This window comes from Podarcis erhardii (genome assembly GCF_964252035.2).
Source record: "Podarcis erhardii genome assembly, chromosome: 4".
Lineage (NCBI taxonomy): Eukaryota > Metazoa > Chordata > Lepidosauria > Squamata > Lacertidae > Podarcis > Podarcis erhardii.
The window spans coordinates 67,805,247-67,827,234 of record NC_138508.1 but is presented as its reverse complement, the minus strand read 5'-3'; the positions used below and the strand labels follow the sequence as shown (position 1 = coordinate 67,827,234).

The following is a 21,988-nucleotide window of genomic DNA, read 5'->3' as shown; positions in this document are numbered from 1 at the left end:
ACGGGAAAGGGTGGCCGGTGATTGGCTGAGGGGAGGCGCTTCCGGCGTAGGCCGGCTTGTTTGGGTATTACCGTCACACTATGGCGGCGCGCAGAGCTGAGCTAGCGTGTGTCGACGGCAGCCGCGCTGTGGGGACCGGACCGAGTCCTGCACAGGAGCAGCGAGAGGGGCAGGAGGCGGCGGCGGCGCGGGCGTCAGGAGGCGGCTCTGAGGTAAGAGCCCTTACCGTGGTTCTCCGTTGCCCGGGCCAGGGGCGCCTGCTCTCCCCGCGGCCCCTGCCGCTGCTGCCCCGTGGCGCAGTGGAAACGGCAAGGGGCTTCTCGAAGGGCTCCCTGAGGAAACGGGGCACGGTGCTCCCAGGAGCGCCGCGCGCGCGCCTCCTCTTCTTGGGTGTGGGGCGACTCGGGGCAGAGGCCCTTGGGGAGGTGAGGGCTTCAAGTACGTTTCGGGGCGCAGGAACCGAAGCTGGGCTGCCCGTGGCGGCCGCTTGGTAAACGGCAGCTCAGCTAATCCGGTTCTTGCGTTTCTCTTTCTCCCGGGGCGTTATGGCTTCCCCGCCAAAGGGCAGGCAGGCCGCTCTCGCGTAGCCGCACAAAGTCGGAACCACTGCAGCAGCAGCAGCAGGAAGAAATGTCTCTTAATAGGCTTTTGTGAGCAAGGTGATATTAATGTTTTCCAGCCCTCCTTTCTGGCGAGGGATGGGAGTCAGATACAACAAAATCATATCGATATGGACTTGCCATACGGATCTCCCAGGCCTTGCTAACAAACACCTGTTCAGAAGGAAGGCTTGCGAGTTTATATGTGAGCATGCACTGGTTGCCCCTCTGCCTCTTTTAGCCAAACCAAAAATGCGAATCGTTGTTTTTGCTTCCCTCTCACACGCTGGTGCCCAGCAGCAACTGTGGAGGCCCTAGGTCAGTATAGAAAGGTAATAAGGATGGACAAAGGCATTGAAACAGCTTTGTCCAAAAGCAACACTAAAAACCCCTGTGAATTTTTTCCCTATTGGAAAAAAAGGCTGGGATGTGTGTGTTGGTTTGAGCACCTCACCAAGCAGTGGGCAAGAAAGCCATCCATACAACATGTCCTTCATGAAAGGCAAGTGGGAATATGCTGGCTTGGACACTGTCACTCAAGAGTCCTCTGTGCTGCAGCCAAGGAAGCCTTTCCTGATCCAGAGCCTAAAAGAGCAGATGGGGGTTTGATGCCAAAGCAAATCTTAGAGTTAGAATACTGGTTGCTAATCAAGTTTGTCCAAGGGCAGCGGGACACTTGTTACAGTGAATAAAAAAAACTTGAGTACTTGCTTGGTTATCTATTATGTACTATTGAAAGAAAATTTTGTTTATGTGGGGTGGTAAATACCAGTAAAATGTAACATGTGAAAAAGGGTGTTTGGCTATATTTTGCTACGTATCTGAGATGTGAAGTGTGCAAAATATGGGAAAGGGGAAGACACCTTTTACCTCTCCCAGTATTCTGCTTATGTAAAATGAATTAATCCTGCATACTGAACAGGGAGCTTACAACATATAATAAAAGCAACAGATAATAAAGCAAGACTGCAGTCCTCGCCCTAGTTAGAGGGGAGTTAACCACATTGAATTCAGTAGGACTTTTAAGTAGATTGTGCTGCAGAAGAATAATTTATTAATATTAAATCTGACTAGACAGTGAGCTTTAGTAACAACAGCCATTTCAAATCTCACCAAATGGTTAAAAGCAAAATTTTAACTGATTCTTAAAACTCAAGGAAGATTGGAAAAGTTCAAAAGAAAGGCTCTGTCTCTTTTAGCCACCCACCTTAGTTCAGAAGGTAGCGGCACATAGAGACATCCAAGGTCTCAAAAGGTAGATTCCTATGGGAGCAGGCTGCAAAATTTAAAACTTTAAAATGTCAAAAACAAAAAAATTAATATGTGTCCTTAAGCACATAAGAATTCTGTGAAGTTTTTAAAGATGATTCTTCCTGTTCATACCAGACAACAACAGGTATGCTCTGGACTAGCTATTCTGTTGTGAAATATATTAATAAGGAACTTCCATAATGGACAGGAATATCTTGGTAACATCTAACATAGATTACTGCAGACCATAAATAATTTGAGAGACCATGCTTTTGAGTGAAGAGCTGTAGTTTAATATAATTGCTTTAAAAATATGTGTAAATGTCACTGCAGTTTAGAAGTACAGGGGATGACAATTTTGTGTGTGCTCAAAGCAAGTGTGCTGTTTTCAAACCCAGAAGATAGCAGGTCAGGTTTCTGCACGTCTACCAACATGCATGATGATGCAGAACATAAGCCCTGCGCAAATCAGGGGTTGTTTGTATACTGTTTGCTCAGTTGCTGAGTAGGGGAGTATTTAAAACATGCTTTGAAAAGCAACTGTTTGTAACAGTTTGATGCCAATGCTGCAGTCTTAGCATTAAATCACATGCTTCATATCATTCTCCTACCTAGAATATCTTTCCACAGGCCCCTAGCCTGTAGAGCCAGTATTATTTAGCATAGTCAAAGTTTGTATCTTAGCACAGTCATGATCTCCAGTATGGTATAAATTTTGCTTTTGCTCCTAATCTAAAATAGACATAACTACCAACTAGCTCTGAGTTCTGGGTTGCAAATATATTTAATAATATATTATAGTTTTCAAAAAAAAATGCTTATTAAATACAAGTAAAATTAACAAGGCAAATTAGATCGCTCTCTAGGACATCAGATTTTTTTCTGATGCAAACTGAATTTTCCAAGGCATATTTCGGAAAATCCACATTGCTGTAGAGAACATGAGATGAATGGAAGGGCTGACTTTTTCATAGCTGAATTGCTGCATATCCATAGTTCCTCTTGCTGAGCAAGTTACAATGCATATTTAGTGGCCGAATATAAATGCAGGTTTGTTAACTATCAATTCTGAATTCTTACGGACTTTGTATCTAACCCTACAACAAGCAGAGTTCCAGTCATGCAATGAGACCTCCCCTTCCTCTCCTTGCACACACCCAAAATCTTCTGTAGAGAGGACCCCCCCCCCCCCACAGCTGCAGAGAAAAGAAGGCGGAAATTTTGTTATACAGATGGAACACGATGGCTCAGACCCTACCTTTTTAACAGTTTGCCCTTTATTCTTGATGTATGAATACGTAGTTTGTTAGATAGCTTTTAAATATGGATTGGAAGCAAAATTACATCAGGATAAATATACAAATAATGACTATATAATCCATAACCAAACTCTATATTGTTAGGTAAAACAAATAATTGTGCATTTGCTGTAGATTGATTTTACTGTACAAAAATTAAAGAATGACCACATTTTAGCAAGCTTACTCCATTTGTTCTTTTGACCCTTAATTAGGTCATTTAACTATAGATTAAAATTCCCACATGACCTTTTCTGTTTAAGATGATAAGTCTCCAATATTTTGCATATAGAAATCTTGCTGCTGTCACAAAATGTTGATTCCCCTGTGCAGCAACAGTTTGTCAGGAAAAGAGAGGTTCTAAATAATATCATATCCCGTTCCCCCCATGCTATTTTCATTCTTCCCTTTTTTTATTTTTTGGCCAGTCTTTACCGAAGATTCCAATAGGCTAAATAAATAGCTTTTTCTTTTCTAAATAGAGCATCATATATTTTCATTACTTTAATTTCCCTTCATGACCCCATTTCAATAAAAATTGTGGCCAATATTCCATAAACTTTCCCAACCTAATCCGTAGCTTATTTCCTAAAGCTGGAGCCCAGTTAACCATGCATCTCTCTCCTTACCCGCAAATCAATTCATACCATCGAATGTGCTGATGGAATCTTTCAAATGCTGAAACTGCATATTGCTGATTTGTTATAGGGTTTTTAAACTAATTGAGCCGTCGGGTTTGAACAGTTGTTACATTCATTTCCCCTGCGGGACATTCCGATAGCTATTAAGAAAGCCTCTTTCCAAAAAACAAACCCGGCATCAGGCTTCCCTTTTAAATAAACTTCAAATAAACGTGCAACTATTTTTTGTTTCGAAATTCCCCATGGCATTGAGAGAGCGGGTGTGTGCACATTTTTAAAAAAACAAAACAACCTGGGCTGCCCTCCCATTTGGGGATGGAACTCCATTGTCCCCAAAGCAGCCCCCGCTTGGCCTGCGCTTTCCTCGCCGGCAGCCGGCGCCGCAGATGCCGCTTTGACGTCCTTTCTCCCGCGTGCGCGCCCAAGCCCCGCCCACGGGGCCGCACGCGACGGAGCTCCGGCAATAGCCGGGTATTTAAGCCGCAGGGAGCGGAAATCCCTCCTCCTCCCCTTGGCGCCCTTCTAGCCCCTGCGCCAGCCAGCTTCCGGCTTCGCAGGTTCCTCGGGTTCTCGGTGGTGGTGGACGAGGCGGATGGCGGAGCAGGTAAACCGCTTCCCGCCGCGCGCTCCTCTCGCGCTCAGCTGAGCAACAGCCGCGCATCGGGACAAAAGGCGCCGGTGGTCGTCGACCCCCGTCTCTCGGCGCCGTCCCTTCCCGGTCCTCGCTTGTCAGGGACCTTCTCGGGTGGCGGGTAGCATCTCCCGCCGCGCTCTTTCTGCCCCGCACAATCCTCACTCAGCTCTTTTCAGGAGAAGTGGACTGTACCGCGAGGGATTGTACCGAGGCGCGGTTAACTAGAAGGGTTTGCTCTGGCATCCCTAGCCTGCTGCTATGTCATTTGTAAAAAACAAAAAACACGTAATACAGTACAGTGGTACCTCGGGTTACATACGCTTCAGGTTACAGACTCCGCTAACCCAGAAATAGTACCTCACGTTAAGAACTTTGCTTCAGGATGAGAACAGAAATCGTGGCGGCGCGGCGGCAGCAGGAGGCCCCATTAGCTAAAGTGGTCTTCAGGTTAAGAACAATTTCAGGTTAAGAACGGACCTCCAGAACGAATTAAGTACTTAACCCGAGGTACCACTGTATATGGGGTTTTGTCAGTGCGTGTGTTAATCTCGGGACGAAATACAAATGGGTCTTTTCCGCCTGGGTAACCTGAGCTCTTTTCTCTCCCTTTCAAAGCATATGCTGCTTACTGAGGAAGAACCGCAAAACTGTAAATTTGGAAGGAGCAGCCCGGACCGCCAGCTGAGGAACAGCAAGTGCGCTGCGCTGAATACAATGTTGCAACATTCAGATACAAATTGCGATGGTGCGGAAAATGCAGGTGCGTTGGAGGAGGCAGAGGATTTTATTCCCAGAAACAGAAATGTGTTGGGAGCAGCATTCTGCCCTCAGGAATTGCGAGAGGAGACCCCTGGAAGAGAAGAGACTCGTACTGACCCGCCTGATGGCCAGCAAGACCCAGAAAGTGAGAAGGGCAAAGAGAAAACCTTAGGTATACGACAGTGCTGAACCAGGATAAATAATTGAACATTGACTTTTGAAGTTAGGTTGTCCAGCATTGAAAAAATAGAACGCTTGTTTACATTTCTTGATAACATACTTAGCAAAGCAATCAAAAGAGGGGCTAAGGTGGTGTGAAGCAGTGGATCCTCTTCCATAGCCCTGCCAGTTAGGACCGAAGAAGATGTGTATGTGGGGAGAGAGAGTCTTTGTTGTGGCAGCTCTAGTCTGGTGCAGGAGACATGCTCAGATCAGGCCCTTCTCTAATAAAATGACTGGCTTAGGATCAGGTGGATACATCCCTGTCCCTGATCTATCCCCTGTTTTGGAACCCTATGGTAGTTTGTGTCAGCAATAGCTTTTCAACATCCTGTGCTTTTGGTAGTCACAGTGGAGGCCTCTGTGCTAGTGGAGTACCCCCCCCCCCAGCAGAACCTGGCAGAGAAACACTTCCACTCAAGCCTAACTCCCTCTCACAGTGCTGATCAGGGGATTAGGACACCCAACAGAAGGTTCTTCTACTGCCTTGTTCTTTGCTTCCCCCCCTTTGCTTTATCAAATCTAATTTTAGAAAACGATGAGACATTCTGATAACTGGAGAATAAAGCTATGTTCTACCTTCAGTGCTGGAGGTAGTATGCTGGGAATCGGAAGTGGGGAAATCGCCGTTGTAGCAAGTCCTGCTTGCAGGCTTCCCATAGGCCTCTGGTTCGCAATGTGAGAATAGGATCCTGGTCCAGATATGCCTTTTGCCTGATACAGCAAGGCTCTTCTTATGTTTTTTTTATGGTACTTTGAAGAATGCCTTGCTCTGTTTCATCACTTTGTCTTTGAAGTAGAGATCCTAAGAAATGTCCAGTATTCCTACTGTATCAAACTTCTTAAGTCCTTCTTCAGTAATCTGGCCTTGTATTGTATCAAAGTTCTTGTTGCTTTTTTTGTTGATAATTGCCTAATACTTTGCATTTTCTAGGTATAATTATAAATGTTCCATTTTCTACTATCAACATATGTTACTCACAAAATGTTATGGTAATACTTCTAAAATACTTTTCTTCTTGGTCTGTAGGGAAAGAAGTACTCTTATTGATGCAAGCTTTAAATACTCTTGCTACTCCAGAAGAAAAGTTGGCTGCACTCTGCAAGAAATATGCTGATCTGGTAATTATGTACTACAATTAAAGTCACATGCTTTCTCTGTAGTTGCAAATTAACTTTGTAAACATGCATAGGTGTCTTAGCATTGGAGTTTCATTCCTTTGAATGTTCCTACAACCAATAGAAACAGATTGAAATGTCAAATGTCAAGAACAATTAAACATCTTAATGTTGTTATTTGCACTGTTTCTATACTGCTTAATATCACCCTGGTTAAAGCTTATTATAACGGGATCATGGAAAAAATATTTTTTTATGTATGTTATTTGGCACTGTCCTCTCAAAAGTGCGGGAACTTTTTAAGCTCCTGGTTGCATGTTAAGACATTATTTGGTTTTGATAAAGGTGAGGAAGCAGAACTATACTTTCTGTTGCCCCTATTGCTACTTCATTCAAAGACTCTCTAATTCAGGGGTGGGAAACCTGTGACTCAGAAGCAATATTTTGCAGCAGCAACTGGACAGTCATAGGTTCCACATCCAAGCTGTAATTGGAATATGTATAAATACAGAGGAAATGGTTTTTACATGTGTTTTGGCTAGGTGTTTTTAGTCGAGACACCAGCTATCATTCAGCTGTATTGTTGACTGCAAGATTGCCTGTTCCCTCTCGCATGCACAATGGATAATTCTTCGAGAAAAGAGTGTATGCAATTTCTGTTTATGTGGGATCATGCCCCTAGTTCCTGGGTTGTATCCAGCATGTCCGCGTGATAGCAGACTGGACTTCTACTTATGCAACAGGTCTTCCCCTTCTTCTCCTTCCCCCTGCACACACCCCAGATCTGCTGTGTATTCAATTCAGAAAATGTTTAAAATGTAACGAATCTTGAGTAGAAAATTCTATAGATGAAGGTCAACATATGAGAGGTTGTCTATGAGCACTTACTGTCTTGCCAGACAAAAAGTTCTAAAAGATTTGCTGAGAAATTTGCCTTAATTCATAGAAGGACAATGTGGAAAGAAGAAAGGATTGTGGATTCCAAAGTCACAAGATTCTGAAAGAAACTAGCACTGTGAATCCTGTTCTGAAGCCCGTTGCGAAGTAAACAGGCATAATGGTTATAGGTGTATGCATTGTGTGGTGGTTGAGTTGGTGGGGGTAAGGACACCTGGCCATCACCACACTCCAAGCTTCCAGTTATTCTACATGGGTAGCAAAGATTGCAAACTAAAATAATGGGAGGTATTGACCCTCTTCTTTAACATAGATCTCTCCACTCTGGATAAGAGGCCCTAGCAGTCCTCAATCTTACCTGGATTTGATTATGCTCATTTATAGTGAAATGAAACATAGATAATCCAAGTGGATAGCTCAGTTGGTTAGTGTGTGGTGCTAATAACTCCAAGGTTGCAGGTTTGATCCCCATATGGGACAGTTGCATATTCCTGCATTGCGGGGAGTTGGACTAGATGATCCTCAGGATCCCTTCAATTTCTACAATTTTATGATTCTGTAACAAGTTGTGATTGTGAGGTTCTGGTTCTGTATCTAATTGATTAAAAACTAATGCAATCCGTAGGAGACTGTAGCTACAGAAAACCACTTCTGTTCTAAAGGGTAATGGCAAAGAATAGGTTGGGGTTTTATTTTTAACCTCTTCTTTTTCTCATTTAGTTGGAGGAGAGCCGAAATGTTCAAAGGCAAATGAAGATGTTGCAGAAGAAACAAGCACAGGTCGTGAAAGAGAAGGTCCATTTGCAGAGTGAGCACAGCAAGGCCATTCTAGCACGTAGCAAACTGGAATCTCTCTGTCGTGAGCTTCAACGCCATAATAAAACTTTAAAGGTCAGTTTGATAAGATAGTTCATGAAGCTGTTTCTGAGAGCAATATGGTTGTCTAAAAATAGGGTGGCTGCTGGAATATATAAACAATAGTATAGCAAAATGGAAAACAATTGGGAGTGGATGGAAACACAGTCTGTTGAGCACCAGTTTGGTTTATTCCTTGATGCTATGTTACAGCAAAGATGCTCTAGAAGTTGACTGCTGGTTATTCCCTGGAAATGTGTCTCCGAACAAGGTTGTTAATACATTTTACACTGGGACCCAGGGATAAGAGGCTAGAAAGAAGGTGGGCTTCTCTCAATTTGTGTCCAGTTCTAAACCCATATTGGATGCAATGAATTATTGCAAGTACAGTGGGACAAGGATGTAGTAGTAAGAGCACTTGAGATGATTAAGCAGCATACAGAAGGGTGGTATGGGGTATAGTCATGCCAAAGGCAAGGTGGTTTTTATAATGAGATTCAGAAGCAATACAAAATACACAAGTTGAGTGAGAAGATTTAAAGATTTTATTCCAAAACAGCAAGCAATATATACATACCAAGCAAGCACTTCAATTTGCCACTTGGAAGCCTTCAAGAAGCAGCAAAGCGACTCCCCCAGGTAGCCTCAGTCTGCACTGCCCTGCAGCCGATCAGTCCATGCATGAGCTTCAAAAAAACCTGCCCAAACTGTCCAATTTTATAGATAGCCTGTGTGGCTTCCAATACTGGCTACGTGCAGATCATCCATTAGCCACCCCCTCTCAATGCCTCACTTTCTAAAAACAATGTCAAACATCAAAGAAGGTTCCCAGCACTATCCTCCACAACTGAGGAATGCAGCTGTGCGGGGGGGTTCACCTCCTCCCAGCGTTCTCAGGATATTAAAGACTGTTCTCACACCATCAAAAAACTTAACAAGAGCGAACCCCTCCCTCCCTGTTCCCAGCTCTGGAAATCAGTTTTTGACTCTCCCTGACACTCCCTAGCATCCTTTGGGGAGATTAGTTCTTTAAGTAACAAAGAAGCCTCAGCCCCATTTAAGGAGATCTGCTGGTGCCTCCTGCTGCATTACAAAGTCTAGTCTATGTGATGCAGTATCCCATAGAGTCCTAGCAAATTGCGCATTGGGGAAAGGCCATTACTAGTTGTAAAGCACATCGTTGCAGGCAGAAGGTCCCAGGTTCGACCCCCCTCTGCCAGAGGGCTCGCTGCTACTGGTTTAGATGGGCCACAGTGGACTCAGTATAAGGAAGTTTCTTAAGTTCTTGTGCTCTGATCAAGTGGGGGAGGAGATGGGGGGCAAGGCAATACTGTTTTTTCCTAGCTCCTGTGGAGATAGCATCACTCCAAGTGTGAATTGTATCCTCCTTCCCTTATTCCATCCTGAAGTTAAAGCTATGATATTGTTAGCACTTTGGGAAGTAGCTGTAGTGACGTGCAACTGTTCTGGAAAAAACAACCTGATTCTTCAGTTAGATCAGCTCTTAATTCATGGAAATGTGCTACTACTCACTTTTGTTGATAGTTGTAGTTAAGTAGAAGTTAAAATTAGGGTGTCCTACTAGACCCGTCAGTCACAAAGTTTGACCAGCCTGGTTCTAGATAAGAGTTATTTTGCATACTGTGCGCTTGTACTTCAGTGGAGGCAGGAGCTTGTCTGCATATTTAAGGCAGGAGCAAGAACAGCAAGTTAGACCTCGTGCTGGGTGTTGGTGTAGATCTTGTGGTGACTATTGATTCTCATGAGGCAGAGGTGTGGAAGCACAACAGCAAAGGCCCTGCTGTGGAAAACACTTGATAGCTCCTTGTTCCCCCAAAATATAGACTTGCTTGCTTCAGTAGAAACCAGCCTATTTTGCAAATGAAGTGACAATAACTGTCTGGTGCTAGTAGCTGCTGGTACGTGGAAAAGAATTTATTTATAAGCTGCTTTCTTTTGCTGATTCAAGCTCATAGCCACCACTTCTTCTGTTCAAGAGGTATAACTTAATAATTGTGCCTCAGCAACAAAACCTACTGAGAAGCTTCTGTATACTGGTTGGAGAGCAAAACAGTGCATGTTCATGTGTCTTATAGGCAAATTGTTCCAGAGAACTGGAAGCTAGCATCCATTCCAAGGGACTAAATCATTAAGATGACATTGTCCTGATTTATTTATTTTTTATTGTTGTCCAAAATAATTACTAAAAAACATGTTGCTTTAATCTCTCTTGGTAAAAGGAAGAGAACATGCAACAAGCCCGTGAAGAGGAAGAGAGACGTAAAGAAGCAACTGCCCACTTCCAGATCACACTAAATGAAATTCAGGCACAGCTGGAACAGCATGGCATACACAATGCAAAGCTTCGCCAGGAAAATATTGAATTAGGAGAGAAGTTGAAGAAACTTGTAGAACAATATACACTGCGAGAAGAAGTAAGTTCATTTATTAGTCCTTTGATGTTCTAGATATTGCTTTGTTATTCAATAGCATTTCATTTTGGAATATTACAGCTTGATGATAAAATTATCTCACATGAACATATTTACTCTTAGGTTTGAATGTGATGCAGTGGCTTCTGACTGCAGGAAATGCATTTGACAAAGTAATTATAGGTTACACGTAGAAGGAAGGAGACGCCGTTTAAAGCTTGACTTCATAAGATGCAGTACTTGCACACTATAAAGAAATACAGAAAGGAATACAAATTCTGCTTACCTCAACTTAGGAGCAAATGTTTGATCTATACAATGTTTCTGTATAGCCATGTGGGGAACCTGTGGTCCTCAACCTGTGCTCTTGACTCTATAATCCCTGTCCCTTGGTCATGCTGACTGGGGCTGATGAGAGTTGCAGTCCAGCAATATCTGGAAGGCCACAGGTTCTGGCTCTTTCAGACACTCTGGGTTGTATCCACAGTTGCCTTTCAGCAAATGGAATAGTTCCTTCAATTTACAGAGAGGGCAGAGCTCCAGTGGAAGCTCTGCTGAAGGAACAAGGAGGGCCATTATTTTCACTGACTCCACCTGCAGCACCCCATGTCATCTCTTACTCTGTGATGGAGGGTCATTACCCTGCCCTCCAGTCAGATTTTCAGCAGGTATCAGGGGAAGGAAGAATTCACAAATGTTGCTTTCTTCCATAGTATTGTCCCATGTTTTGCTCGGTGCAGCTCTAAATCAAACCCTCTCCTCTTGTCCTCCCCTTCCTCCTGGAAGCAAGGGGGTGGTACACATGGTAAATTGGGTTGAGAGAAAGTACCAGTCCAAGAGTTACCTTAAGAGTGAACACATACAGATGTTCTCCATTTTACATTTTAAAAATGCTGTTGCATTCCTTCAGGGATCCATAAGACTCTCTTATTGAAATTCCACAGTGTTTAAATTGCACCAGTTAACTAAATAGAAACTCTGAATGGCATAATAATAATAATTTTTATTTTATTTCCCACCCTCTCCAAACTTCAGTTACTGTTTGTTCTATTTAGTATTGAATAATCCACTGTGTAGTGTGTTTTACAGAGTTAATGCTGCTAAACAATATTGTTTGAAATCAGCTTCTGGTTTTCTATGTTTCATCTCGATGGCTGCACTTCTCAGTCTTTGATCCTGCTCCTTAATAAAATTAAAAAGCCTCTACTATAAGTCAAGCTATTAAACATTTCCTCAAGCCCACTTCTGCTTACTTGTTTTTGAAGTGCCACAGATTACTATATTCTGTGTTAGAATAAGAATTTATGTTTGTGGGGTGTATGTGCAGCACCTGTTGCTTAATGGTGTAATCCTGTGCATGTTTACTCAGAAGTAAGCCTACTCTGTTAAGCGGGGTTACTAAGTGTGCATAGGATTGCAGCCTGCATGTGTTTCGTCAGTCATACGTTGGTGGTGGTCACTCGATTTCAAGGGTTTTTTGATGGTGTCGAAACTGCCAGCACGTATTTCCAGGTTAAGCATGGCTTTCCATATGTGGTGGTGGCCAGTTAGTTAAACCAGGTAAGAGCCATGATGAACATGAGAGTAACTTTAAAGTTTTTTTTAAAAAAAGTCTGAAATGCAAATTCAGTTTTGAATCTTTTGAAAAGGTATACTAGGTATTGATGGTACCAGCATTCAATCTTTCTTCTAGCACATGGACAAAGTCTTCAAACATAAAGAACTGCAACAGCAGCTGGTGGATGCCAAGCTTCAGCAGACAACTCAGCTAATAAAAGAAGCAGAAGAGAAGCATCAGAGAGAGAGGGAGTTTGTAAGTATTTCTGATTGCATGAAAAGTATTTGGATATGCCTAAATTTTCCCTCTGGGTAGTAACTTGGTACAGTAGTGTGTTTTAGGCCTGAAACTATAACTAGAACAAATGGTAAACTGCTCCATTTGAATGTTCTGTCTCGTGCTTACTGTATGTTAGCAAACTTATCAGTAATCTGTATAGGTCATAAGTCCTCTAGAATGGGCAGTTTGGCAACTTCTACACAGTTCACTGGCATGGAGTAAATTTGTAGCACTAAAATGTATAATATATAAATAATAAAAATTATGTATGCATGTATTTATACCCCACCCATCTGACTGTGTTGCCCCAGCCACTCTCTCTGGGCAGCCTCCAGCACATATAAAAACACAGTAAGACCTTAAACCTTAAAAAGCTTCCCTATGCAGGGCTGCCTTCAGATGTTTCCTAAATGTTAGATAATTACTCATCTCCTTAACATCTGATGGGAGGGCATTCCACAAGGGTGGGCACCACTACCGAGAAGGCCCTCTGCCTAGTTCCCTGTAGCTTCACTTCTTGCAGTGGGGGAACTGCCAGAAGGCCCTCGGTGCTGGATCTCTCCGGGCTGAATGATGAGGGTGGAAATGCTCTTTCAGGTATTCATATGTATGCAGCTTTGTTTCTTGCTGGTCTCATTACCTCTTAGCAGCTTAGTACAGTGGTACCTCGGGTTAACTACTTAATTCGTTCCGGAGGTCCGTTCTTAACCAGAAACTGTTCTTAACCTGAAGACCACTTTAGCTAATGGGGCCTCCCGCTGCCGCCATGCCGCCGGAGCACGATTTCTGTTCTCATCCTGAAGCAAAGTTCTTAACCCGAGGTACTATTTCTGGGTTAGCAGAGTCTGTAACCTGAAGTGTATGTAACCTGAAGCATATGTACCCAAGGTACCACTGTAATGCATTTCTACATGCCATTATTTTTTCTTCTGCTCGGAAGAAATACAGATGTTTTAACTCTTGATGGCTGGGAGGCCTTGCAGTTTTATGAGAGCATTAAAAAAAACTTCTACAAGAAAATCTTTAGATTAACATATTTATAATTCCATACATTCAAAATATTTCGAACAGATATTCTGCAGTTACTCAACAAAAACTGTGTATTTTTAGTGAACAATTAAAGTATGTTGCCGAACACCAGATCAGCACATTGTGTGATCCATGGTATATTAAATTCTTCAGTGCACTTAAACTCAGAACATCTTTCCAGTGATGTTCATTCAAAACCAAACCTTTGCCTTTGCAGAGAAGAATTTGCAGTAGTGTTGTAGAATCTCCAGTAGTTAGGAGATAGTAACCAGTGATACTATATCCTATATAGGAGTGGAAATCTGCAGTAGTGTTAATAGGAACTGCTAAACAAAACCAAATACAGTAAGACTGGCTACATATGTTCATATTTTTTAATTTATTTGTAAATTTGTCTCTCTCATGTATCACCACTTTAATTGACCTTAAGAAAACAAATACATTTGTTCTAATTGACTTTGAAAAAATGACTCTAAATTTGAATGCCGGCTGGTAAGTTTCTTCATCTTCTTCCAATAAATAACTTTGTTTAAAATCTCTTACATAAAATAGGAAGAATAAAGGCTTAGCAAAATGTAGATGATGTGCTTTCTTTGGTATAAAGGTAATGTAGAGACAATACAATTTTTCTTCCTCTTCAGCTGCTAAAAGAGGCTACTGAGTCTAGACACAAGTGTGAACAGATGAAACAGCAAGAAGCTCAATTAAAACAGCAGGTAAACTAATTTAAACATTTGCTGCATTAAGGCTGTTAATCACTTAGTTACAAACTTAGTTGAGAAAATTATTTGTTCTCTTAGAATTTCTAAAACATTTTCAGAAACTAGCAAATCAGTGAAACAAGTTGGAAACCCACAAGAAGCCCCGGGGAAAGGGAAGATAAAACAGTTGGGAAATTCCATCCCCCTTGGAAGATTGGTGAACTCTTGAGATAATGAGTAGCTTCCTGTTCACTTAGCCCCCTAAATCTGTTCTGGTTTCCCCCTCAGCTTTCCCGGCTAGATTTGGGGAGGGGCACATGAGAGGAGCCAGAGTAGTTCTGTTGCACAAGGAGAAATCCTTGCACTAGCTTGAGCCCATTATTATTGTTATTGATATAAAACAGTATATTAACTCATTTCTTGTTCTGATGGTGCTGGGTACGTTTTGGCTGGTCTCTGGTAAATTCACAGGACTATTATTTTTCCCCAAGGTGGCTGTTTTTGGGCCATAATGCAGGTACTTGTGAAACCATTCTTGTGAGTGGGTTTATCACTTTAAGTGGCTGCTCTTATGTCATGCTAGGTAAGTCTCAAAAATCAGACTTTCCTAGTGTATGATGATCCCACTAACAAGAATATATTTTAATATGAACCTCCACTGCATGATGCCACATGGAAAAGTTCTACCTTGTGGCAAAAAGTTCTAATGCCTTGGTTCTTGGTTTGGTAGTGCCCTGCCTAAATCTAAATGCTGCTGGATTTACTTCATTTTTCCAATGCTTACTAATAGTGCATGGGAAAGTACCCCTGAGAAACTCAGTGCTGAAACAAATTGCATACTAACCTATAATATTGGCAATGACTTAACCATATTAAAACCATTTTTGTGCACCCAGTGGCTTGGCTTTTTTGTTCTATGCCTTATTCTGCAGCTTAAAGTAAAAGAGATCTTGGTCAATAGTGGCACAAATAAGCAGTTCAATTGGGAATTTAGTTTCTAGAATGATTTTGGCAAAAACATGTCTTGTGTGGTGTCCTGAAAGGTTTGTAATGGATTTACAGTTCACGTTTTGTGGAGGACTGATGAGTTATGTTCACCCTTGACAGCCCAACCACTCACGAACTTGTTATTCCTGTAGTACCTTCCCTTCCACCTCAGGTTTTGCGTCATTATTGCATACTATGCAAATAAAAGAATTTGTATTACTTTAATATGGGTTAGGTATCCTACAGTGCAATCCTACACATATCTACTCAGGAGAAAGCACCATTAAGTTCAGTGCAACTTTCTCCCAGGTACCTGTGTGTAACATTGCATCTTTAATCTGTTGGTTCTAAGAGAGGAGTGGGAGAATGAATGGCTAGTTTGCAATATTTTTCCTAGGGCATGTGTAAGTGAATAAAGCTTAGACAAAAGTTCTTCAGAGGGGGAAATAGGCTCAAAGCAGTTCACTTCAGTGGGACTACTCATGAGTAGGACTTAGTTGACTACAACCCAGCAAAACAAAGAATCCTTTATTCTCATTATTTTTAACTCCTTTAGCATGCTGTTCTGCTTTGAAAGCCACCCCATACTTAGATGTCACATAAGTGAAGTTCAGTCTTCTGAAATCACGTATTTCACTGTTTACCAAGTAGTGGAATTTCCAGTGTGTGGCTACTGCATTTTATGTGTAACTCTAAATATTGCACGTGTATAGAGGACTTAAGCATTGTCTCCTTCAGCTTTCTCTCTACATGGATAAATTTGAAGAATTCCAGACAACAATGGCAAAGAGCAACGAACTTTTCACAACATTCAGGCAAGAGATGGAAAAGGTACTTTATTTACATGTATTACTTTTTTATGTGCCTCATTCATTCATCTACAGTGGGGAGATCGTAGTAAGACTGCAGCCTTTTCAGTGGAGGCTGGTCCACTAGGGTGAATGGGACAGTGTCCCACCAACCTTATTCTCCCCTTATCCAGCTCCCAGCTACCTGCCTGCCTCCAGGGTTGGCATTTCCTGTCAGAATACTCCACCTTAGCCTCAGTTTAGCCCTCGTGGAATGCAGCAGGGAGGCAGATAGACACAAAACTAGAATGAGTTGGTTCCACCTGCCATAGACTCTTGCTACGGTCCACCCACCCAGTCGCCGAATCCTATATACATTCACCCAGGAGTACGTCCCATTGAACTCAGTGAAACTTAACTTCTGAGAAAAGAGATAGAGAATTGCACTGTGAAAGAGACCTAGCTAGCCTGTGCACATCTTAATTATTGAAATCATCACCGTTAAAAGTTATTAATTATTTTAATTGCTAAAATGCCAATAACTGAGTGATCTTGGTATGCTTTTCTTGTGGGAGATAGTATAGTGCACTTAAAACAAAAACCAAAACCTTTAAATGAAACATTTAGGGAGCACTGGGGGAGGAGAGGGGAGAAAGTTTCATTGCACAAGGGGAAATCTACTACTGATGGAACATTCACCTTAGCACTGTGTTGAATTCCTCCCGTAATGTCTTTTTTCAGTTTAACATCTCATTTTAAACAGTGAGCTTGAGTGACTTAAGAATAAAGAGGCACTGAGAATTAAAAGGTAGGATTGGCCAATCTTAGGCGGCAGGCACCAGCTGGCTGAGGCTCATTGGGAGTTAGTGATCACCAAAAGACTAGTCATCCTGGTTTTAAGTAGTGAAATGTTTTTGCTTAAAAGAAATCAATAACTTTAACGTTTCAGATGACCAAGAAGATAAAAAAACTGGAAAAAGAAATAATAGTTTGGCGCACAAAATGGGAAAACAACAACAAAGCTCTCTTGCAAATGGCTGAAGAAGTGAGTATTAGGTTTCATGATTAAAAATCCAATGTGCCTTATATATTACGCAGGTAGCCTGTTTTTATAGCTTTGTAGAATGTGAAGTCGAATCAAAACCACCAGGTCTCCAACCCGTCATTGGAAAGCAGAGTGTACAAAAGCAGCTGAGAAAGACTTTACAGTGGTGCCCCGCAAGACGAATGCCTCGCAAGACAAAAAACCTGCTAGACGAAAGGGTTTTCCGTTTTTCAATGCGCTTCGCAAGACGAATTTCCCTATGAGCTTGCTTCGCAAGATGAAAACGTCTTGCGATTTTTTTTGCTCCCCCCCCCTTTTTCTAAGCCGCTAATAGCCTCTTAGCCGCTAAGCCTTTAATAGCCGCTAAGCCGCTAATAACACTAAGCCGCTAAGCCGCTAATAGGGTTGCTTCGCAAGACGAAAAAAACCGCTAGACGAAGAGACTCGCGGAACAGATTATTTTCGTCTTGCAAGGCACCACTGTAGATTTTTTTATGTCTGTGGATTAGCTTGTTGATGTCATGATCCATACAAATAACTTAGCTGTCTTGGTGAACAAATTTATTTTGAATAGATGTCTTCAATCCTATTCTAAATACATTGGGCAGTGTATGCTGCTAAGTGATTTCACTAGTGCAGTTTAACTTGCCTTCCCTATGTACCCCCTGCAGCCTTCCCAAATCTGCTCCAAAGGGTTAGTGGGACCCCAGAACAGATTTAGGGGGTGCACAGCGGGAGGCGAAGTTCTGGTTCACAGCCAAAAGTCCTTGCACTAGCAGAAGCTCTTTGTTCTGTACTGCCCGTTGTCTTTCTTTTTCTCTTGTGAAATAGTTACCAGTTATTTTTATACAAATCACTTTTATTAGTATCTTCTGGTTAAACAAGGGAGGGCCCTGCTTAATGCTTCTAAACATATAATTTATTATCTTGTTTCTGAACATTTCAAGTATTTCTAGCATGCTCTTCATTGTAATGCAGGGTACAACAATATATAAATGTAAACCAATCAAACATGCAATCCTAAAATAAAAAGAGCAGATAGTATTACAGCATCCACAGCAACAACAGGAATAATCAGAAACAGGTCACACAAATGTCATCATGTGCAATCTCTTGCTTGTTTTCTGCAGAAAACAGTGAAGGACAAAGAATACAAAGGCTTCCAAATAAAACTGGAGCGTTTGGAAAAGCTGTGCAGGGCTCTTCAAACAGAAAGGAATGAGCTGAATGAGAAGGTGGAAGTTCTTAAGGAACAGGTTTCTTTAAGAGAAACAGATGTTGATCTAGCTGTGCATGTGTTGCAGTCATGCACACTCAATTCGCATGAGGAACTGGGGAGTTCTGCCAATGGAGCGCAAGAAGGAATTCAGCCAGATCCTGAATCATCAGTGGCAAATGAAGGCTCTGAAAAAACTGTTTGCCTGGCTTCCATTCCTACTGCAGATTTTGTTGACTAAAAGTGTAAACACTGTATTGAGAGATATATTTTGTGTATAACTTTAACTGGTGATGGTAACTATTAGTTTTGTGGTGAAAATTTTCTTACTTTTTCTACCATATCTGTATTTTCTTAGAACAGAACTTGCCTGGTACAGGAAGCTGCGTAGCGGCTATTGAATAGCTTATCTATAAATTTTCCACAACTGTTGCACATCTGCCTCGTTTTTTAAAACAGAACTCATAAAGGATGCATGCAGATTCCTTCCTTCTGACCCCATCGCACACATCACCATGTCATTTAAGACTCGTGTACAGATTTAACATCATGTCAGGGGAACAACTGTGGCCAGGGTGTCACAGACTCGGGTTTGGGGGAGGGGGAGGGAATCGTTGCTTCTATTAAGTGAATTAAGGCTTAGTATTGAATTGTAATGACCAAATACTACAGTGAACTATAATTGGAGATGTGATGGCCAGTGGAAGCTCATTACTAGATTCATATATGAACAAAACTAAAAACTCTTACAGGGTTTAGTGTAGCTGCAGTCTTGCCTACAGCTTTGGAATCTATATAATTTTGCAACTGGAAAACAGGGTGTACAACTCATATATTTCTCAGGATTGTCCTGCACAGTCAATTCATAGACGGAGTGACTGTTGCCTGACCTGTTAAAAGTGAAGAAACAAGGGAAGAAAACAGCTGCTCAAAAGTTTGTCCAATTAACCACTGACCAAAACTCAGATGCATTTTGAGCACACTTTTGCGTCATCCTGGAGATAAAACCTTAATAGTTAAAACCTACTGCCTACAAATGCATGTGTGTTGTTGTGGCTTGTCTGATAAAACAAAATGCAATGGGTTTTTGGTTTGTGGGTGCTAGGCAAAAGTACTTTTTTCTGCCATTATTTCTTCACTAGGTTTGGTGCCTAATTAGCATGAAATAATGAACAGCTACAAAGGTGTTCATCACTGAAAATGGGTGTAATGACCAATAACACTCCATCTGTTGGTCCCTTTAATAGACAGTACAGCAGACCATAATGCACATATTTGACTGGAAACATGTTCCCATGAAAACTTACTTGCCTATTTAACAAGGATAGGTCAGAGTATAGATAATACAGTTTGTCGTCTAGGGATGGAGGGGGGAATACTCTGATCTGTTTTCTCAACTATTGCTTTTTGTAAAATAAAAATGTATGACTAGATAAAACACACCTGTAAGCAAAAGTGCCTTCTGGTATCTATAGGTTACCTGGTAGATTTGGCACATCAGTTAACTAATATACAGCAAGCGAGGCTCCACTTTATTTCTGTTGCGTTTGTGGTTAGTGTTGTGAATGTAGATTGATCTGGAAAAGCCCAGGTACCCCCATAATTTGGACTTGTGTTTCTTTTATTTATTTAAAAGACAGGGACCAATAGTGTTTTCTTTGTTAATGTTAGGCAGAGTGCTACTAGGTCAGAAGCTGCTGTTTAACTCTGCCTTGCAGTTAGTAGCTTTCTAGTTGCTGGTTGTTTTGAAAAATACAAATACTATTTCTGGTATTTAATCTGGTTTTCATTTTTAAGGGATTTCTGACTCAAGCACATAATTGTTGGCAGGTTCTCTCCTTGCCTACCGATTCTCTCGTGAGTTGCAGGTTACTTGAATGTTCAGGCTATGTTGCTATGTACTACCCTTTTCCTGATGAAATGTACAGAATGGAAATAGATGTCTTGAAAGGAAATAAAGGTTGGATCACACCTACTGAATGTTACCTAATACCATTGAGCAAAATCAAATCTGCAGTGACCAAATTTGGAAACTGGCCAGTTAATATTCCTTATAAGGTGCATTTGCAGTTTTTTCTTTTCTTTTTTGGTATGCATTTCAAGTACAGTAAAAGAAAGCAAAGCTGGTGGGAGGTTTTATAGTGAGGAAGGGTAGAATGAGCTTTGTCCGTCATAACCATTTGATTGTAATTGATTCTGGAGAGAAATTTTCTGATGTTTCCTTTAAAAAGCAAAACAAAAAACCTTGTCCAATACTTAAAGCATATATGTGTAAGCAAAGAAGTCATAGTAAGTAATTTGAAACTGAATGCAATTTTGAAGGACCGAACTGTGGTGTATCTCAACCATTCCACCCCACCAACCCATTATATGTGATTGCCTTGCCTGTAGCCAGGATTGGTGTAACGTGTGCTCTCTTTAGAGAAGAGTAGACTTTGGGTTCCGATGCATTAAAAATTGCTTCCACGTTATAGCTAAAAACACCCTAAGGATTGTGGCCACTAATACTTAAAAGTAATTTGAATTGAATTGACTATTTCTGGTTCCTGTCTTTTCTAAGTGTAGAACTAAATTTTGTTTCCTGAAATCTTAAGACATTCCATACATTGACCAGTGAGAGGGCCAGCATGGGAAAAGCTCAGTCCTTGTCTGATCTGGAATTGCGCTGCTATTCTCCAGCTCTTTTTTCCAGTGTACTTCCACCTGTACAACCCATGCTTACCACTGGCAGCTGCTTTAATGTGCGAATTCCAGTAATCATGCGCTAAATTTAAGGCTGTTGCTTGTACCGTCCATCTCTCTATACCTTTTGCAATGATGCGTACAGTGGGGGGGGGGAGTGCACTGTTTTTTCTATTGCATAACCGGTGGTTCAAATGCACAGTTAATCTGCCGATTAAGCCCTAGAATCTTCAACTATTCTCACACAGGACCCTCAAAGCCAACACTCTTTTTCATTTGTAATTCTTAAGTGTATTGCATACATGCTTGGGGGCTGTATCTTTCCAATCCGTTCTCCTCTCTCTATTACACCTGGTTATGTTACCGTTCAGTTCTCAGGTGTTGCAGAAAATCTACCTCTTCAGACTGTAGATGGAAATAACTGTGAAAAGTGACGCAGATATTTAGTTTGTGCTGAACACTCTGCTTTATTTTTACAACCCATACCTGCTTTCATGAAAAAGAAATGCTGAATAAAATAGCCAGTCTTGTTTTTGCTTTTCAAGAACATTTTGTAGAGATTTTTCACTAATGTGAATCTGAAATTTTATCTACTCAGTTCTGTATAAATTAAGTAAATATGTGTGCTTAATATACTAGGCTATGTGTCTTATTTTTTTTTTAGAGTTCTCAACTAAATTTCACTTTTCTGTAGGTCTTCTCCGTAGATGTGTGGTGTTCACTGTACGTATTATTAAGTGAACCGTAAACATGCACTTTTGCACTTCCATAGCCATCCTAAGGATTCAGAATTGAAAACAAAGCCCCTTCCATCAGTGTATCTAAATGTTAAAACACCATAACTGTCTTAAACATTCCTTTAATAATGGGATGGGAAAACTTCATTCGATTTCTATCAGTAGTGCATCAAAAGAGTTTACCAGCACCATCTAGTGGCAAAAGACAGAGTCTTAACTAGCATCTATTATGGTAGTCAGCATGTTACACAAAACTGAGGAC

At 41.4% G+C, this 21,988-nt stretch overlaps 1 protein-coding gene and 1 long non-coding RNA gene across 4 annotated transcripts; both read left to right on the top strand.

Moving 5' to 3' along the window:
- The first annotated feature begins 35 nt into the window (after window positions 1–35).
- Window positions 36–21,622, top strand: TXLNG (taxilin gamma). 3 transcript variants are annotated; one of them, XM_081859117.1, is made up of 10 exons: window positions 36–212; window positions 5,039–5,183; window positions 6,432–6,523; window positions 8,138–8,308; window positions 10,513–10,707; window positions 12,398–12,517; window positions 14,212–14,286; window positions 15,997–16,089; window positions 16,996–17,091; window positions 18,222–21,622. In XM_081859117.1, exons 1-10 carry the CDS (start codon window positions 81–83, stop codon window positions 18,546–18,548), a joined length of 1,446 nt encoding a protein of 481 aa, XP_081715243.1. In that variant the 5' UTR covers window positions 36–80; the 3' UTR covers window positions 18,549–21,622. The 3 variants fall into 3 exon arrangements, with proteins under 3 accessions (XP_081715243.1, XP_081715241.1, XP_081715242.1); XM_081859115.1 differs by having other exon boundaries at window positions 5,039–5,354; XM_081859116.1 differs by lacking the exon at window positions 36–212 and adding an exon at window positions 4,263–4,393 and having other exon boundaries at window positions 5,039–5,354.
- Window positions 12,524–13,511, top strand: LOC309340399. Its single transcript, XR_014155971.1, has 3 exons — window positions 12,524–12,759; window positions 12,894–13,171; window positions 13,430–13,511. It is a non-coding gene; the product is annotated as an uncharacterized lncRNA (long non-coding RNA).
- Window positions 21,623–21,988: the final 366 nt, after the last annotated feature.